Here is a 19,923-nt window from a genome sequence, read left to right as displayed (position 1 = left end):
CTTTGCCAGAATGTAGATTTTTCCATGTTTTTTTCAAAAATATGATAAAAAGTATGGGTCACTGTGCTATTTTTCAAGCTCCCAGTCGAGCAAAATTGCCCAAATTTGCATAGATTGTTAATGAAAAAGCACATTTTTGTGAATAAAAAGAAATCGATGAGATAGAACTTTGAAATAAAATAAGAGAAGATAGGTTTTAAAATATGCTTGAAGAAAATAAAAATAAAAATGGTTTCATGACCTTGTTTTCTTGCTACAAGTAAAAATTTTAAATTTCTCTATTATTCCTTTATGAAAAATTTACTATTTGACTTATCTCCCCTTAAATGGCTTAGTGGACAATTTGATTTAAACAGACACAAATATTTGGTATCTGATATATCAGTCTGAATAATGCAATAAATCACTTATTTTTCTTTATTCCAATAAACAGTCTAACCCATTTACTGCCAATCTGCCTCAAAATTTACAGATTTAAGCAAAGAACTATTATGAACTACTTTTTTACAATCCAAGATGGCAGTATACAGGTCACTGATCATAGAAATGTGATAGTGTGAAACCAGTACATTCTCAGGTCAAAGTTTTTGGTTAAGGTAGTTTACCATGAAGTTGTGACCACATCAACTTGAAAATAAGTACACATGTACTTTATGACATAAAATAGTTAAGTTATATGATAAATTACCAGTTTGACCCTGATTTTGCAATCGCCAAACATGGAAATACAATAGTGCAAGCAGGCATCTTGTCTTATGGACACACATATTCTTGTTATGCTATGTTATCTGTATTCATTTCTATCTCTTTCTAGTTATCATAATTTTTTACCTGTTGGTTTCCCCATATTTTTCCTTACATACGTTTCTTATAAGTATACTTTACCTGAAGTTGTGTTTTTTCCCTTAAATTATATATTTTTCATTAGAGCCTTTGATGCCATTTTACTTTGTACAGTTATTTATAGGAAAATAATCACCATTTTAAATTAAAGAACTTGTCCAATGTCAGTCGTAAAGAATTCTGGGAGAACACAGGAAAGATTTTATTTAACAGAAGGTTTGAAAGAAGAAGAAAGACAATATGATGCTGGACATAGAGATTACTATATAGCAGCTGCATACACTAATTGATAAAGCTTTATATTTCAAAGTGAAGAAGACCTGGATGCTTCATATCTAGTATACAGATGCTTTATGTTATGAAGTTTCCCTCTGCCATATCTATATGTCCATTGTCCTTGACCTTTTTTTCATGGTTCAGCAGCTGAAAAAAAATGTTTTTGTGTCATAATAATCTCTCACTTTTTAATTATGAGTAATAGGATAACTATATTTGGTATATGCTTCACCTGATTTTGACCTCATTTCATAGATCCATGATCAAGTTAAGTTATGTGATTATGTTCCGTTTCTCAGATACTATTAGCAGTACGTCAATGATATTTGGTGTATAGAAGGATTGTAAGGTGTACATGTCAGTCTAATCGGTTTCATCATATCTTGACCTCATTTTCAGGTTCATTATTCAATGTTAATTTTTTGTGTTATGGTCTGTTTGAAATACTATAAGCAATAGGTCAACTATATATGGTGTATGGAATGATTGTTAGGTGTACATGTCTGTCTGGCTGGAATCATCTGTCCTTGACATCATTTTCATGGTTCATTTGTCTATGTTGAGTTTTCCTGGTTAAGTCTGTTTCTCACATACTATATAAGCAATTAGTCAAATATGTATAGTTGGTGTCTGGAATGATTGTAAGGTGTATGTCAAGTCTGGCAGGGTTTATCGGTCATACATTTCATTGTCATGGATGATAATGTTAAGTTTATCTGATACTTGTAGTAAAACCTTTGATTTCACCTTTATCCCTAAGACTTTCAAAATAAAATTGATCATATCAGTAAAGCAGGTGAGACATTCTGTGTGTGCACTCTTGTTAAATAAGGTCCCTCTCTGCAAATTGAAATGTTTTCTTTGTATACACAAGATAGCAGTGGTGGATCCAGAAATTTTCATATGGGGGGCCTGCTCCAGTCATGCTTCAGTGATTCCCTATATAATCAACCAAATTTTTCCCACAACAGGGGGCCAGGGCACCCCCCACCCCTCCCTAAATCCGCCTTTGGATAGAAATATCTTTATCAATCATTATCTATTGCCAACATGTTTTTTCTGTTATAAAGCACATGTAGATAATTTTATCCCTTTTTCAGATACTTTTGGTGATAGTGCAAAGTCAAAGCTGGATATTTTACTTCAGCAAGCTGTAGTTGAGTCCACTTCGTAAGTTTAATTATTTTTTTTCAGAAAGTACAAGTTGATTTTGTTTATGTGTAGAATTTTATCTGAAACCAGTAACCTAGATTCTATTAATTTGGTGTAGCATAGGCTATCATTATACAATAATGATCTACCCTGCATCTTTTATTTATAGATAAATTGCTATAATAAGGAAAAATCTGGAAATGGGAAAGCTTACCGGTAGTTCAATGAACTTTTCAAGGTCCAGATGGTACAAGATCTAATACAATCATTGTGACAATTAGAGAGAAATAAGACTCCTAATAGTAGGTTCATGATAGCACTGTATTTAAGCACAGTAAGCTCCATGCAAATGAACCTTTTAAGTACACAACAAAATATAGATTAATAAGAAATATTATACAAATTCACATGGAAAGATACCATAGTTACTACTATTCATGAAATGGCTTAGAAAAGCTACATAAAGTTGTACAATACAACAAAACAACACAGTTAGCAGTAGTATAGAAAAGCTACATAAAGTTGTACAATACAACAAAACAACACAGTTAGCAGTAGTATAGAAAAGGTCATACATTTACTTTATGTTATAAGTTAATAACCTTTTCTTTTTAGTAGAAAAGATTCAAATTCATATGTATGACTGAACTTTTTCCTACATTGTTAAAATTAAAGTTAAGGAAAACAGTCGTGTATTTGAATAGTTGCCACTGTTAATTAAGGTATTGATGGTCGCAAATGCAGTTTTACTGACGAAGTGGATCAGAGTCAATAAAATGGAGATGTTCGACCATCAAATCCAGAATTGACGGTGACAACTCTTCAAATACAAGAGTGTTATTCCTATTGTAATGCAATACACTTTAAATGTTTAAAAGATTTCAAATACAAATGTTCAAAAGATTTCAAATATTCGGTAAACATCAACTGCCATTGATCAACATTTTTGCAAATGACTTATCATCAACTGTGGAATTGATGGCAGACAACATCCAATCAAAATTGGTGTTACATGCCTAATTGTGTTAGAATGTAATGTTTCATATCTATATATAATATATTAAAAAGTATAGGTCACCCAGCTTGTTCTCAAGCTACAGGTTGTGACAATAGACACATTTTGTAAAGATTTAACTGATGAAAAACACTATTGTTTGAATTGAAAGAAAATTAAATGACAGAATTAGCTGTTATAAGATGCCTTCAGAAAATAAAAATTAAATAAATTGGTTCTCCATACTTTTTTCCAGTTATATAACAAACTTCAAAAATTCCCTGTACCTTTATTTGTAAAATTTAATTATCTGAATTTATTTCACTTAAAGCAAAGTTTAAAAAATTGTAAATCAATAAAAAAATATTATATTTTTGTAAAAACTGTGATGGTTGTTATCATTAGATAAATTCACATAATATTCTTCATTTGATTAAGAAGTTTTATAATTGAATTCCATTTCTGCATGAAAATTTGAGAGTTTTAGTTTAAATCTGAACGGAATCTACAAGGATCACCAGTCTTCACCTTTCATTGGATATCTTAGTTACCAAAATATATTCTACATAGTTTGATTTAAATCTGTACATGCTGTACTACTTTCCAGTATGTTCCAATTTGGTGTTGTTACATCTTACAAAGTCTACCAGAATTATTTCAGTTTGCAAAGAATTCTGCTCAAACTGTGTTTGCTCCATGTTGAAGGCCTTGCTGTGACTTTGAGATGAAGAACAGCAATTAAAGCACTGTCCCTGTTTGTGTGTTTTTTGGTGTGGAAGTACTGATTTTGTGTCATGGATGGAATCCCCATATCCTTTGTTTTTCTATCAAATGCTAGTGGAAGTTTGTGATCCAAGATGGATCCTCAAGGGAATTATTATGGAAACTTTGTTTCGTTTGTTCAACATGGTGAACTATATATAAAGTAATCAGTTTTGTCTATTAAGTAAAGTAAGTTTTGAAGATCCTGTGTCATTTAGTCTCAAATATGGATTGCAGCTGTATAAATGGTGTGGAGTATAAGTCAAGGAGACACCAATCCAAAAATAACTGCATTTTATGCTTTTTATGCCCTCGTCATAGCGGAGGGGGCATTTAGTTTTCCCTTGTCCGTCTGTACGTCCATCTGTCCGTACGTCCCAAAATTGGTTTCCGTTCTCTAACTTTAGTTTGCCTCAACCAAATGTTATGAAACTTATACACAATGCTTATTACCACAAAACACACATCAAGTCTGAATTTGGGTGGTATCACTTTTACCTTTCTTAAGTTATGCCCCTTTGCAAATGGAAAAATTGCTGAATTTTTCGTTTCTGTTATCTACCTTAAGTTTGTCTCAACCAAATGTTATGAAACTTATTCACAATGCTTTTTACCACAAAACTCAGATCAAGTACAAATTTGGGTAGCCTTACTTTTACCGATCTTGAGTTATGTCCCTTTATAATGTTATATGCAAGCAGGGGCATCATCTGTGTCCCATGGGACACATTCCCCATTTATATCTTATATTCACACATTTGATAAACTTTCAGTCTTATTATGGTATTGACAGGCAACTTTAAATTTTTTCCTAGTATTTCAAGACCGAGGAATCTATTTTTGTAAAGATTAAAACTGTATGATTTGATATATTTCAGGAGTGCCAAAGCCAAGAAAAAGAAAAAGAAAGATGATTCAGTGGTATGTTTGATATAAACATTTTTCAAGAATTTGAACTACAATGACATTATTGAAAATTTTCTGTTTATTTTCTTTTTATTCATTGGGAAAATGTTTTTCATTTGTTCTCTGAGGAAATTTTTTCCAGTTGTACTCAATCTCCGAAACTAGCCGATGGTACTTAGTCAGTAGAAATCAATATATGTATACTGGTAACTGAAAATGCTAGAACACTCAAACTAGGAAGGACAGAAATATACTAGGATCTTTAGGCCACTCTGTTATTTTTCAACCTATGCTCTATGTATGTCATCTATATAATGTATTTGCTAATTTTATTTAAATAACACATTTATGTTAAAAAATGTATGTTTGTAGTTGGAATCCCTGCGTAAGGGAGAAGGATTACAGAAGGAAGAAGATGCCGCCATTAAAGCCAACACCTATGATCCTAATGATAGTCCAAAAAATATGAAGAGTAATAAAAGGAAACAAAAAATAATGGAAGAAAGTAAGAGTATAGAAAACTGTAAAGCCAATTAGTAGCTCACCTGGCCCTTAAGGACCAGGTGAGCTTATGCCATCAGGCGTCTCCTGTTATTGTGGTCCAGCCTTTGTCGAAGACTTTTTCAAAAATCTTCATTCTGAAACCTCAGATCCAGTGTACTCCCCAGGCCGTTTAATCATATTTTAGCGCTGTGCTATTGGACAGACCACAGTGGTATCCAATCAAATATCAGCGCTATTGTTTTTTGAATTTTCAAATTTCTGGTGTTATTCTGTACAATTTCGATCATGTGGTCGACTGGTCGATTTGTCTGAGAGATCGTTTATTCACCTAACGAAGTCAAATATCGGAGTGGTTAGTTCAAAAAAAGAACAAAATGGTGTCATTTGCAGAACTTTTACTGTCAAAAATACCCCTTTCTTTCTGGAGTTTTTCACTTTAAAAAGAATAAAAAGATGCAGAAACTTCAGGACAGGGGTGGATAGTGCTCAATAAATCATAATAAAAGTATTTAAGGAAAGTTTTACCCTTTCTCTGACAACTTTTTGAACCATCTACGATTATTTCATTACTTTTTCACGTTTACAACTAAACTGTTACACCTGTATTGCTTTAAGAAGAGCATTCCCTTTGTCCAGGGATTTATAACAATACATTATATATTATATATATAACGATTACTTGTCCTTACATCGCTATTTTCAAAATCGAATAGAGGATAAAACAAAACAAAAAAATCATGTAAATAAATATAAAATATCAAGGTTTGCCATCCAATTTTCAATAAATATTAATGAAATTATTTTATAATCAATGTTAACAGAGGATGGCTTGGATAAGGAAAGGCATTTAATGATTCATAGAAGCAGCCATTAGTGTAAACAGGAACAGGAAGTTGCTTAAGAGAGACAATTTTGGAGGGATAAAGTACTAAAACCAGTATAGTCAAATCTTGTCAAATATTTCTGGTTGCAATTATTGAAATATTTATAAAATTATAAAACACAACCTTTAAAAGTGGTAGTAATGTTTCAATTGGCAAATATAATTTTTTTATTGATAATCCACCTTTGATAATAAAAAAAAAATCTTTAAAAAAATTTAAGATTTCTATCATATGCATCTTGGAATGTGTTAGCCTTTTTTAAACATGTCTTTTATAACATTTAAGTACTTGTTGGAAGGGTAATTTCATTTCTCCCTTTGATATTATATAATATACCGATTTTAATTGCAAAATTGTAATTTGATAGATGTAAATAAAAGTTAATGAAAAAATTCCAATTTTGTCATTGAAAACTTTCTTTAAATATGTGTCAGTAAATTATCAACTTGTAAAGGATATATAACTAGTTTATAAGTCAAACAACTAAAAGTGAAAAAAAAGATATACCTACTGTGCTACATTGTGCATACTTACTCTTACAAAAAAGGTTGGAAGGGGTGGTAATGAAATCAAATTATTTAAATTATCTAGGCATTTTAATTTTTAAAGCTTAATAATAAAAATGTAACTTATTTCCATTTCTTTTAATGCATATGTATAAATAATGCAGGTCTTTGTCATTTAATATAATATAACCAACATTGTAGTTATAAATAAATGTAACACAAAAGGGGAATCAATCTAATATTGCGCGCTTACCACAGCGCTATCAAAAAATCCTGGGGAGAACACTACTCAAATCCAAATGTTATGAAACTTGACAGTAATAATGTTTGGCAATTACAATTACAATTATCCTCATTTTGTTCCTTGGGTGAAAAATATTGCCACCACAAGTAAAAATAGAACATAGGGTTGTGAACAATGGCTTTTTCTAACTATAGTTTGAAATCTTTGCTATTCAAGTACTGAAAATTTTGTTATCCAGATATGGAATTTGAACTAGGATGACGTTATCAATGCTATAGGCAAATTTCAAAAAATGTTAATGATATGTGAAAAAATAACAGATTGTTCAATGATGTCACTTACACCAATTAACCCGAGGTCAATCCGTGTAACTCATTCATAAAAAAGAACTTCAGATTGGTCTATATAAAAGTTTAGAAAAGTGGAAATTAAATGTAAGAAACCAGATTCAAGTTCAGAATCTTTATTTAAATTTGAAAAATTGAATCTTATGTTAAAAAAGAAAAAAAAATGTTGACTGTTTTAATTTTCTGTCATAAAAAAAAGATTATGCTTACCGGTACATTTAGGACAATCCCGAGTTTAAATACATTTGAACATCACTTCTCCATGGTAATAATTGATGAAATATAAATTTTAGATGCAAAGCTTGAAAAACCAGATAATACAGATAAAAAGAAGAAGAAGAAACCTATAGATGATACATTGAATGAACAGTAAGTCAGAACCCAACAAAAAAAAAAATCTGAATTTTTTTACAGGGTTTAATTTTTGTGATATGTTGTTCCGTGAAAAGTTGTATACAATTAGTAGCATTAATTTAGGATATAAAACACAATTTGCCACAATTTGGGACTTTTTTAATTAAAATCACTCATTATGTGGTTTTGATAGCATTTCCCTATTCAGGAATAAAGTTAGTACAGTCAAACTTGATAATTAAAAGTCAAAGTGACCTGATATAACTGTTCTATCTGAGTCTGCAAGTTACATAATGTTTACCTGTTTCAATATTGTCAGCTTGGTATGTTAATGTTGAAAATATGTTTTATATTCCAATCCAGCTGAATTGATTATATTAAAAAAATTAATGTATTTATCAAAAATATTATCACTATTTTTCCCCCTTACTGGACATCACATACTTTCCAATAAAATTTTAACCTCACAATAGAAAATATATTTTTTTTTATACTTGATCAATCCATAAGGGTTACAACAGAGAAAAGAAATGCCCAAGGGTCAGTCAATATAGATTCTGAAACGTTCTTGACCAAAATGTATTTTTGGATTTTGGTCAAAATTTAAGTAGATCAGACATAATTATCAACGCCCATTTGTCAGATATTGAATTTTTAGTTACAAGTTACAAAATCTCAAATGCAATTCTTTTTCGGAAATAAAACTGCCACTCAGTATTGTATGATAATCCACAAGGTCAAAGTTACTAATGAATACCCCTGGGGATATCAAGTAAGTGCTCGCTTATCATGTATACCTGTGTTGACACCTGACAGCAGAAAATACTGACCAAGAACAGACAATTTATTTTATTATGGAATAACTATTTAGCAAAGGCTATTGATAATTTTGATTTTAAAATTAAAGCTTTCTATACAATTGGGTTAAAAAAAAAGTTTAGATTCAGTCGAACATGCAGATATTCATTACACATTATGCAAGCAAGTGTCCCCTTCTTTTTAATAAGTACAAGATTAGATGCTTTTTCGTTTAAATGAGCATTCATTTAAGAACATTTTTACAAGTATGATTCTCAAAAACATTGATTTTAGTGCCATTAAAAGCCAGAGCTTGTAAATTTGTAAATCTGACATCATTCGTAATTTATAATCAGCTTGAAAAATTCCTGTTTCTCAAAAATGGAAGTAGCATGATCAATTTCTAAAAAAAAAATGAAAATTTTAAGTCATTAAAATCATTAGTTTTAAACTTGCATTCCACATATTATTCTTCAAACAAGGAATTATTTCAATCTGGGATAATTTTAAACTCTGGAAAATTATTAAGAAATATTTGATGAAAACTAACCCAATTTAGGAGGGTTAGCCATGCACAAGGATCCAGAAATTTTTTCACACAATAACTTAAAAGTTGGTGCCCTTTTTCAAAAAAACAATTGTTGAAATAGAACAAGATTCATAGCATCAAACTTGTTTTGACTGTTTCATCACCATTACTTCATGAATTTTCTTACCATTTTTCTAAAAACGTTCAAGAACAGTTAAGAGAAGGCAACAGTTTAAAAATGAAATGATTTTAATGACTCAAAATGGCAAATTTCTCAGACATCTCTAACGTTTCTTTCAATTTTGAAGACAAAATTAAAGCCGGATGTTTTGCGACAATACTTAAGTACGAGTAATTCCGGACACATTTCCGGGATTCGTTTTGTTTATCAAATTGACAGAAAATCACCGGCTTTTTAATTTTTTACCTTTAAAAGTGTTTATATATAACAGATAATAGTTGCACTTGTTTTATTTAGCATGAAATCATTTTGCATTTTACAATTAAGTGTCTAATCTGCTAAAGAGAATTTCGCGCATGCGTATAACTTTGTAAATAAAGCACCTGTGTTAATCGGGAAAAATTACTTTTTTCTACATAAATTAAATTAAGTTTTGATTTTTAAATCAAAATTGACGATTGTCTTTGTTGAAAAGTAATTAAATAATGAAGACAGTTGTCATGGAATTTTAATTTCTTTATAATATGAGTCTTGAGCTTGTGATCCATGTCAGGACTCAGGTGTGAATTCAAAACACAGGTAAAAAAAAATTAGCGATCATTAGCCAATATTTCCCGGAGGTATTTATATAGTTATGTGGAGGGCCCTTAGGATTATAATACTACACTGAAGTGGCAGTTTTATTACAGGAAAGGGATAACAAAACAAAAACAGTGCAAAATGACAGAAATTATTTATGTAAAAAAATAAAATTTGTTCTAAATCCCAATTTGTCGATTAGGACAAATAGATTTCAGATTCGGTCATGTCTGGCAAATATGACCATTTCCGTACACTTGGCCATGCATGCATAGCTTAGGGGTGTTAGTTAGTTAATACTGAAATATCAGTTAAAGTAAAATTAACCTTAGCCATGCATGCATGACTAACCCTCTTTAGTAAGGTTAGTTTTCATCATACATTTCTTATCAATTTTCCAGAATTCAAAATTATTCCAGATTCAAATAACTCCTTTTTTTAAACCATTTTACAAAAACAGGTAAGAAATTCATGCAATTCATAGAGCTAAACCACTGATAGGGGTTCATTTGTGTTGTGACGGGTAATAACCAAAATTGGTAAAACGTTATTATACCCCACGCAAATTTTTTGCGAAGGGTATAATGTTTTTGACCCGTCCGTCCGTCTGTCTGTCCTTCTGTCCGTCAGTCCGTCAGTCCTGTTTCTTGTCATCGCAACTCCTCTCAAACCACACAACAGAATTTCATGAAACCTTTTCAGATGATAAGGACATACTATGTAGATGTGCATATCGATAGGAATTCACGAATCAATTTTTTTCCCAGGAGTTACGCCCAATTGAACTTATTTGCCCATATACTACTGCAACCTTTTGTCATCGCAACTCCTCTGAAACCACACCACAGAATTTCATGAAACTTTGTAGATAATAAGGACATACTATGTAGATCTGCATATCGACAGGAAATTACGAATCAATTTTTTTTCTAAGAGTTACGCCCCTTGAACTTATTTGCTTCAATGTACTTCTGCAACAGTTTGTCATCGCAACTCCTCTGAAACCACACAACAGAATTTCATGAAACTTTGTAGATAATAAGGACATACTATGTAGATGTGCATATTGACAGGAAATTATGATTCGATTTTTTTTTCTTACACTTATTTTATTTCTCCAATGACAATGTGGGGACGTGGGGTATGTGAGCGCGTTCACTAAGGTTCTTTAATTGTACCTCAATTGAAGTAAACAGTTAAGGGGTGTTCCGAATGTAAAAACAAAGGCAAGGATAATAAAAGTTTTAGAGTTAACAATTTTAGACATACTTATACAAGAAATATATAATAACAAAAGTCATTTATCGGTACGATTAAAACAACGTCAACACACAAATTTAGGGAAAACAAGTTCCATTTCAGGGAACCGACATTTCATCACATCATACACACAAATAGAATGACAGACATAGTCTTAAAAAAAAAACACTCATAAAAAATAAAGACTTGAAATTTGAATATTTGAGTCAGTATTTTGAACATAAAAATGATTTTTTTCCTTCCAACTTTTCTTGCTTCTTCAAACTTCAGCACATCTTTTCTTGCTTCTTCAAACTTCAGCACATCAGGGTTGATTTATAATAATTATTCTCTGAGGAGATTTTGAAATAGAGTAGACCAAATCGATATTTCAAATTAACTGATTTCAACTCATTAGGGTTAAAAGGGCTTTGAACAACTGGAATTTTTACTTTTTCCAATATTGAGGAAAAAAATGAATTAGAAGCAACAATATTCATGAGGTTTGACTACATGTATATACTCATTAATTATTTTTCAGTTTTTCATTTAACCAGTGTTATTTTGTCCAGTTTTACACTTACCATTTTACACTTCATTAAGGGTAGAATTTTCATGAAATATTATGTCAAATTATGTATTCTCCAAGAAACATTTTTTTTTAAATATAATTTACCTTAATCGTTTAATTGTACCATTAACTACTACATTACAATTATCATTATTGCAGTTAATAAAAAGGAAAAAGAAGGTATTAAAGTTATCCCTTTTGTATGTATAATATTAAATTGATATCTGTTACAGGGAAACTGAAGTAATTTCTCCTGAGAAAACTAAGAAGAAAAAGAAGAAACCACCAGATAACACAGAAGAAAATGAAGTAATATCTCCACCTCCAGAAGAAGCTCTGTCACCAAAAGGAGGTAAAAAGAAAAAGAAAAAGACTGTAGAAGAAATAGAACTGTCACCGCCAGAATCTGAAGAAGTTTTGACACCAAAAGAAGGTAAAAAGAAGAAAAAGAAGCCTATAAATACTGAACCTGAGGAGGATCCATTAGTAACAACAGAAGAAGCACCAACACCCAAACCAAGGAAACCAAGAAAAAAGAAAGAAGTATTATCTGAGGAAGAACCTACAATTTCACCTAGAGAAGTTGAAACTCCAACAAAAACTGGTAAGAAGAAAAAGAAAGCAGTCCTATCAGATGAAGAGCGTCCTGTATCTCCAGAACCAAGCATAAGCAAGGAAAGAAAGAAGAAAAAAGCAGTCCTATCTGATGAAGAGCGTCCTGTATCTCCAGAACCAAGTACAAGCAAGGAAAAAAAGAAGAAAAAGAAAAAAGGTGCAGAAGACACTGAAGGTCCTACAGTATCTCCCAGAGAAGATGAGGAGGTTACAACTCCAGAAAAGAAGAAAAAGAAAAAGAAAGTGAGAACTGAGGAGGAAGGTCCACAACCAAGTGATGATGAGGTAATTAATGAAAAAAAACTTATTAAACCAGCTTTGTAAAATTTCGTATTTTACTTTAGCTACTAATTACATCGGTCTGCATTTTTTCAATGAAGTAATAATGTCTTTTTTCTTAGAATAATAATATTGATGCTAAATCTGATATGACGCTCTTATTTCACTTTGTAAACAAAGCCATATTCTGATTTCAATAGAGCATTGGGTGCACGTGTGTGATGTCACAATTAAAATGCAACATCAGTTGTATTCTGAACAACACTAGAGATAAAATATACATTTTGTTGGTGTTGGTTGCCTTTAAATTGAATAGAATCTTTCCAAAAGTAAGTTAAAACGTTTGGTTTTCTGAAACATTTTTTTTTCATCAAATCGACATGGCTGTCTTTTGAACTTGTCTTATAGGTCTGCTTATGGAAGTACAAAAAAAATCCTATTAGAACTGAAATAATTATATTATGCCATGTCTATATAAAAAGAGGATGTGGTATGATTGCCAATGAGACAACTCTCCACAAGAGACCAAATGACACAGAAATTAACAACTAAAGGTCACTGTACGGCCTTCAACAATGAGCACAGCCAATACCGCATAGTCAGCTATAAAAGGCCTTGAAATGACAAATGTAAAACAATTCAAACAAGAAAACTAACGGCCTAATTTATGTACAAAATAATGAACGAAAAACAAATATGTTACACAGCAACAAACGACAACCACTGAATTACAGGCTCCTGACTTGAGACAACTTGAAGGCGCCAACCCTCCCCCTAACCTGGGGTAGTGGTGTAACAGTACAACATAAGAACAAACTATAAAAATCAGTTGAAAAAGGCTTAACTCATCAGATGGACACTAAAAGAAATACATTGTACATCTAACAAAAATACAGAGTGGACGTGGACAGGTACTTATACATCCCCACAACAAAAAGACACTAAGTACAGATCTGAGAGTACTCGCAGCTACTGACAGCTAGTTCAAAGCCAATAACAACTAATAAAAAAAATCATGCATCTAAGACTAAATTATCAATCAGTACACATCCAATATCCAATGGATTTAGTGTAAAGACGTCATAAACAGTCAGAGAAAAACATGACCTTGTGCAATGCCAAGATACAGATATCGACAGATTGTAGAGCCATGAATGTGCGTATGTGTATTAAAATAATATTTAGTTTTATTTTAATTTACTGATAACAAAATCAATATTAATACCAATAAAAACAATATTAAAAGATCTAATTACAGTGTTGAATTGACCTTTTAGAATAAGTTTATTTAAAGGATCGATAAGTTTACCCAGATTCTAAATTTCTGGGCTCAGTAAACAACATCTCCGTAAAAATGAGGATGTGCTATCTCGTTTGAAATAAGTTTTCTACAGGTACAACCAAACTTCAAAACCAAATCTTTATATCTATGGAAGAATTTAGTAAAAGTTTTAAGTAATTTGTGGTAACAAAATCCCTGACTTAATAGTTTACCAGTAATACATAGATTACGTTCATTGAAATCCAAAACGTCACAACAGACACAGGCATAGCGAAGGAGTTGTTATATATTATAAACACTGTGAGATGCTCTATGCTCATTTTAACATGGGTTAACATTATATTTGTTGATATAAAGATATTGACAAATATAATGCCTACCAATGTTAAAATGAGCATAGAGCACGGTATGCAAGAATCATTTCTTAATCAATTTCTAACACAAAGGTATGGCAAATATATTTATAAACTACTCCTTCTCTGGAATCATTTCACAGATTTATTGAGTTTTAGAAAAATCAAGATGCAGATGCTTTATGAAATATATTATTTTGTTGTTAATTTTAATTCCAAATAGACTGGCAAGTTTTAACATTTATTAACATCCAAAGCTCACAGCTATAAATATAGTTTTCAATTTAAAACCATAATTGAAATATATTGTTATTAAACCATATTTATTTATTTATTTAAGGTTTTGTCAAAAACAGATGAAGAGGAAGAGATAGAAAAAGATGAAACTGAAGAAAAACAAAAGGAAGAACCAAAAAAGAAAAAAGGAAAAACAAAAGCTAAAACACCAGAAGAAAGTAAGTTTGAAAAATACCTTATGACAATAACAACAAGATAAGAGCATTTTTAATGTTTGTAATTCCATTAGAATGTCTTAAAATACCTTGAAATGACAAACTAGTCAAATTGTCAATTAAAGGAATAATTTAATGATTGGAACCTATTCATGCAATTTTTCAACATTATCATTTTGATACAAGGGAAAAAAGTCATGTTCCTCTATCAACTTAACAGAATTAAGTATAAAAATTCTAAAAAGTAAGCTAAAATTTAAAATGTCACCATTTTTCCCAGTTGAAAAAGAGAATGAACAAAGAAGAAAACAACGAGCAGAAATTGAAGACGTTGGCCAAGTTTTATCCGTGACGATTCATCGTACTGACAAATTGAAAAATGACTTTCATATCTTGCATCCACTTGTCCGTGTCCATATTGTTGATGAGAATACTGGGGAATATCTTCTGAAGCAAACAAAGTACGTATTTAGATAAGTACTAACAAATTTCAACATTAAAGAATACAAAAATTCAATTGTTTGTTTTTAGATCAAATTGATTAAGAGATACTTGTATTTATTATTTATGTATGGTGCCAAAAGAGGACATTGACAACTGTTGTGAAAGTTAAATTATGTGTTGATATTGCTGTGTGATAGTAAATGAGGTTCATGGCAAATTCGACATTTGCATTACAAAATTCCGCCAACTAGTGGCACATTGATGACATATCTTGTTATAGTCTCTATTATCATGTATTTGTTGATGACATTGAATGTTAGCGACCTATTTTTGCATGCATTGTTAATGTGTGCTGTGTGTGTATAAAAAAGGGTATTTTTTATAGTTTGTTCTTTGAAATCATTAGCTGAATTCGGTATACGTATAGTTACTTTCCCAAACTCTAACATTATACAGTAACATTTAAACATATTTTTGGTGCCTGTTATTTATTGAATTGCTTTTGAAAAATATAATCATTTCCTGAAGCTTTTAATTCATTTATTCTTGTGACACGACACTGGGCAAAGGTATTTTGCATAGCGAATATTAAAGATTTAAATCTAAAAAGTATAATTGTCATAAAGCTTGGCAACATTTATAACATGATCCTTATCCTGATTTATATCCTTTGCAAAAACTGTTGTATTTAGTAAACTGGTCAATTTAAAATTGCAGAATGATAGTTCTTCTTGTTGACAAACTTTTCTCATATCTGTAGATAAATGTATGACTTCATTTCTGGTCTGCGGCTTGACAGGGATAACATTTAACATGTTAATGCTTTTCAGATCTATCAGATGACAATTTTCTGTTTTCTGATACTTTGAATTACTAGAAGGGTATACTTTATAGCACAACAATGCTGTTTATGCTTTAGTTGAATGTAGCTTAAATGTATTGAAGTGTTTATTGTATCTATGTTTATTTTATTTTCAGAGATCGACCTGTCACAGCTTATTTTGAGACTAAGAATGAGGCAATAGATAAGATTTTACCTATAATGACACAACCTTTTGACTTCAAGCAAAAGAAGTAAGGAAATTATTGCCAGGTTTTTATTAGAGTAAATAATGTATTTGGTGATTATACACCTTATCGCTATTTGTCCGCCATTACTGGACATCACACAAGTTCCCGTAAAATTTTGACGTCATAATAGAAAATATCTGGCGCCACAATGGAAAAGGGATTGTTGTATGACGTCAAAAGTTGGAGCGGGACTGATTCTCAGGTCAAGCGGGATTAGCGATAAGGTGTATTGCAATAATAAGAACTCGCATTCTGATATCTGATACATATATCTGTATGCAGATTTTCCTGAAATCACAATTATCAATCTCACATTTTTGTCCATTCTTCATACACCGCATTAATAAATGCATGCAATAATTTCTGAATTTACAGTATTCATCAAATAAAATATACCACAGTGTAACACTACTTACTATCTTACAATAAAGATTGTTTGGCTGAATTATTGATTGTTTACTGAACAGCCGTCCAACAAAAAGAAAACATAAAACAAAGTTAGTATATAATATTTTGTCATTTTATACTGGAGCACAGTTGGTCAACATGAAAAAAAAAAGAAAAAAGTGAATCTGTATGAAATATTTTGGTTCAGTATAACAAAGTATATCCAACTCAGTTAGATGTTATCTTTGCTTATGAAAAGAGAAAAGGGTATAACATATTTAGTTATATGGATATATAACAGTGAGTTTAAATATGATAAAAAGATATTACAAGCTGGTCGCATGAAATTCATGATCAAAAAGTTTATCTCTTCAGAAATTTACAAGCATGTAAAGAGGACTTACAGCTAATCTACCCTATTTTTCAAAGAAAATACTTTAATGATTAATGTTCATATGTTTATTCATATTGAGAATTCAACACCAATGTGCACTATCTTCATACATTACTGTTGTTTATAATTATTATAATTTTTCAAAGTTTTATATTATGATATACATGTATTTAAGGTCTGTATTGCCTGTATGGGAAGAGCTATTGCTGTTTAATGAGAACTACAATTATTTTACAAAATCTGACCCTAAAGTCATTGTCCTGTTTGAGGTAGGTTTCTGTTATAGTATACTATAGAAATCTAACATTATTTTTCATTTGTTTTTTTAATGTTAACTGTTGTAATGCCAAGAATAAAATTATATTTTTGTGATCATTTTTCCCTACTTAGAAAAAATGGGTTAACTTAAAAGTAGTCATTGATGTTTTGAAACAAATATGTATATTACTCTCAACCTATTATGATTTATTCAATATTCTTTTCTCTCTCTCTCTCTCTCTCTCTCTCAAATTTTTAGAGGATGAAATAGACTAATTGATTATACATCAAGCAAATAATATTTCAAGTTTGGTTATGTCTTTTTATCGACTACCTTTAATGTATTGATCATTATCTTTGCCAACATTTACCCCTATATGGTATTTCATAGTACTTCTGACACTATTAAAATCCCTAGATATCAACTACCCGGTATTATTTTTTTCTTTTTAGCTGCTTGACTTCGTTAGTATGAACCATGCCAATGTAAAGTTTTCTTCCCAAGGGAGTGAAGGAGGATGGTACAGAATAGCCTGGGCATTTCTAAAGGTATTATTTGAAATAAGAAACCAGTATACACCTACATGTATATTTGGTCTCCTTTTGAGTTCATTCACCACATCACATATGGACTGAATGCCTGTATGTTAATATTGCATTAAGCATATACTGCAATATTTAGGGCTATAAATGGAAATGAGACCTTCAACATTAGAAAATTGGTTTTCTACTTTCATCTAAAAAAAAAAAATAAGCACATGGACCCAATTTGTATCAAAACTGGAAACAAAAGGTATGTTAGATGTTTTTTTTCACACATTTGTAGTTGCAACACAAGTATTTCTTATATCTGTTTTAAAATCTTCTGCTTGTTTAAAAACACAATTAAAAAAATGATCTGTTAGCTACAACTGAAAAAGTATAATTGTAGATGCACATTATCCTAGTTTATAAAATGTTTTGCATCTTAAAATTTATGGCTTTAACTTGTGAATTATTTTTTGTACAGGTTTTAGGAAATAATAATAAATTAAATACTGGTTCTAAAGTGAGATTGCAGCTATTTGAACCACCATCTTCACAAATGCGGACGGGACCAAATCAACCCGAGGTGATTATAACCAATGTGTATTCTTAATGTGCTAATTCTAGTTTTATTGTGTTAATGGGTTGCTGTCTCATTTATATATATCCCACATCTCCTTTTATTCATGTCAACTTTTGTCAAATGATTATATTTTTTAGAAAAACTTTGATTTCCAAAGTGTATTTTTCAATATGAACATGATTGTTGACAAAGAATGGAACATTCCTCTACAGACAGTTCTACAGACAGTGATAGATACATGTTTTGTATCTATCTGTTTTCGGCTGTTGTCTGCTCTATGGTCGGGTTGTTGTCTCTTTGACACATTCCTTATTTCCATTCTCAATTTTATTTGATATGTATGTTATTGACACTGTTACAATCTGTGATAGACTTCAAAAGCAATTATTCTGTATATTTTACAGCTGTTATCCTAATGCTAGCAAGTTAAAGGGTTGGCTGGCTTGCTTGCTTTGTTTGTATAAAAGTTTGCTCAAGCATTGCAATTAAAACTGACATCTGCAAACAATATAAGTAGGCGGAGTTAAACCTGTATATAGGTACATTTTATTATTTGATAATGTCCAATCAAATTTAGATATAATGTATACAAGTTTAACGCCGCCTTTTTATATTGTTGTCATATGTCAATCTTAATTACAATGCTTGAGCAAACATTAATACAAACAAAGCAAGCAAGCAAACCAAACTTTTAACTTGCTAGCATTAGGATAACAGCTGTAATAAAGTTATTAGTATCGTCCAACATACATGACATAGGTATAAGTTGTGTCTTCTAATCATTTTTTTTAACTTAAGGAAACAATCACATATGTGACAAATATGAGAACACACTTACATATATGACATATGACACACATTGGGACACACTTACACATATGACACATATAAGATATAAGTACAAATTTACACAAATTATTATACACTTAATATTATTTTACAACTACATATTTGACACACGTTATTTAACACGTGCATATTTGACACACATTAGTTAGGATGTACTTATATATTTGACACACATTAGTTAGGATGTACTTACATATTTGTCACACATTATTATACACTTACATATATGACTCTAATAAATGGCCTTGTAAAGGGTTTTTTTTTAACTTCAATTATTAAAGGAAATCTAATGTGTATGTATTGCTAAATGTATGATATTTGAAAGTATGATAAAAAAAAATTGTATATCTGCATCCTATTCATATAGATATTAGCTTAAAATAGGAAAAGATTTTATTTTTTGGCCATTTTCCTAGAAATTTTCAACTTTTTCCATCTATTTTTTCATGATTTTATATATGGCGCCACCCCTCGCCCATTGAAATATTTGTTACAAAATAAAGAATATGGTATAAAATGAAAATTTCAGCAAAAATATTTGTGGGTGAAGGGTGCCGCCACTGTTAATTTTTCAGAATTCTACCAAAAATCAGGTTTTAACGAAATTCACCTACATATGACATCACAAATACATCATTAATGACGCAGTTGGTAAAAATCTTTATTTAGCTGCAACAATTGGACATTTAAACATATGTTTTCATAAAATTTTCACCACATTATAGCAGTGAAAAATATTCAGATTTTTAGGGCCAAAATTAT

At 30.7% G+C, this 19,923-nt stretch overlaps 1 protein-coding gene across 4 annotated transcripts in view; it reads left to right on the top strand.

Moving 5' to 3' along the window:
- Positions 1 to 19,923, top strand: part of LOC127731016 (jouberin-like) — an 83,794-nt gene that overhangs the window by 6,959 nt on the left and 56,912 nt on the right. For all 4 annotated transcript variants that reach the window (XM_052239793.1, XM_052239878.1, XM_052240034.1 and 1 more), the window contains exons 3-13: positions 2,220 to 2,289; positions 4,906 to 4,948; positions 5,306 to 5,438; positions 7,712 to 7,787; positions 11,903 to 12,569; positions 14,539 to 14,653; positions 14,931 to 15,111; positions 16,073 to 16,168; positions 17,122 to 17,215; positions 17,658 to 17,753; positions 18,214 to 18,315. In XM_052239793.1, the coding sequence (XP_052095753.1) occupies positions 2,220 to 2,289; positions 4,906 to 4,948; positions 5,306 to 5,438; positions 7,712 to 7,787; positions 11,903 to 12,569; positions 14,539 to 14,653; positions 14,931 to 15,111; positions 16,073 to 16,168; positions 17,122 to 17,215; positions 17,658 to 17,753; positions 18,214 to 18,315 (1,673 nt within the window). The remainder of the gene's footprint in view (positions 1 to 2,219; positions 2,290 to 4,905; positions 4,949 to 5,305; positions 5,439 to 7,711; positions 7,788 to 11,902; positions 12,570 to 14,538; positions 14,654 to 14,930; positions 15,112 to 16,072; positions 16,169 to 17,121; positions 17,216 to 17,657; positions 17,754 to 18,213; positions 18,316 to 19,923) is intronic.

The sequence above is a fragment of the Mytilus californianus genome, unplaced genomic scaffold (genome assembly GCF_021869535.1).
Source record: "Mytilus californianus isolate M0D057914Y unplaced genomic scaffold, xbMytCali1.0.p SCAF_1, whole genome shotgun sequence".
Taxonomy (NCBI): Eukaryota; Metazoa; Mollusca; class Bivalvia; order Mytilida; family Mytilidae; genus Mytilus; species Mytilus californianus.
This window is presented reverse-complemented; position numbering and strand designations above follow the sequence as displayed.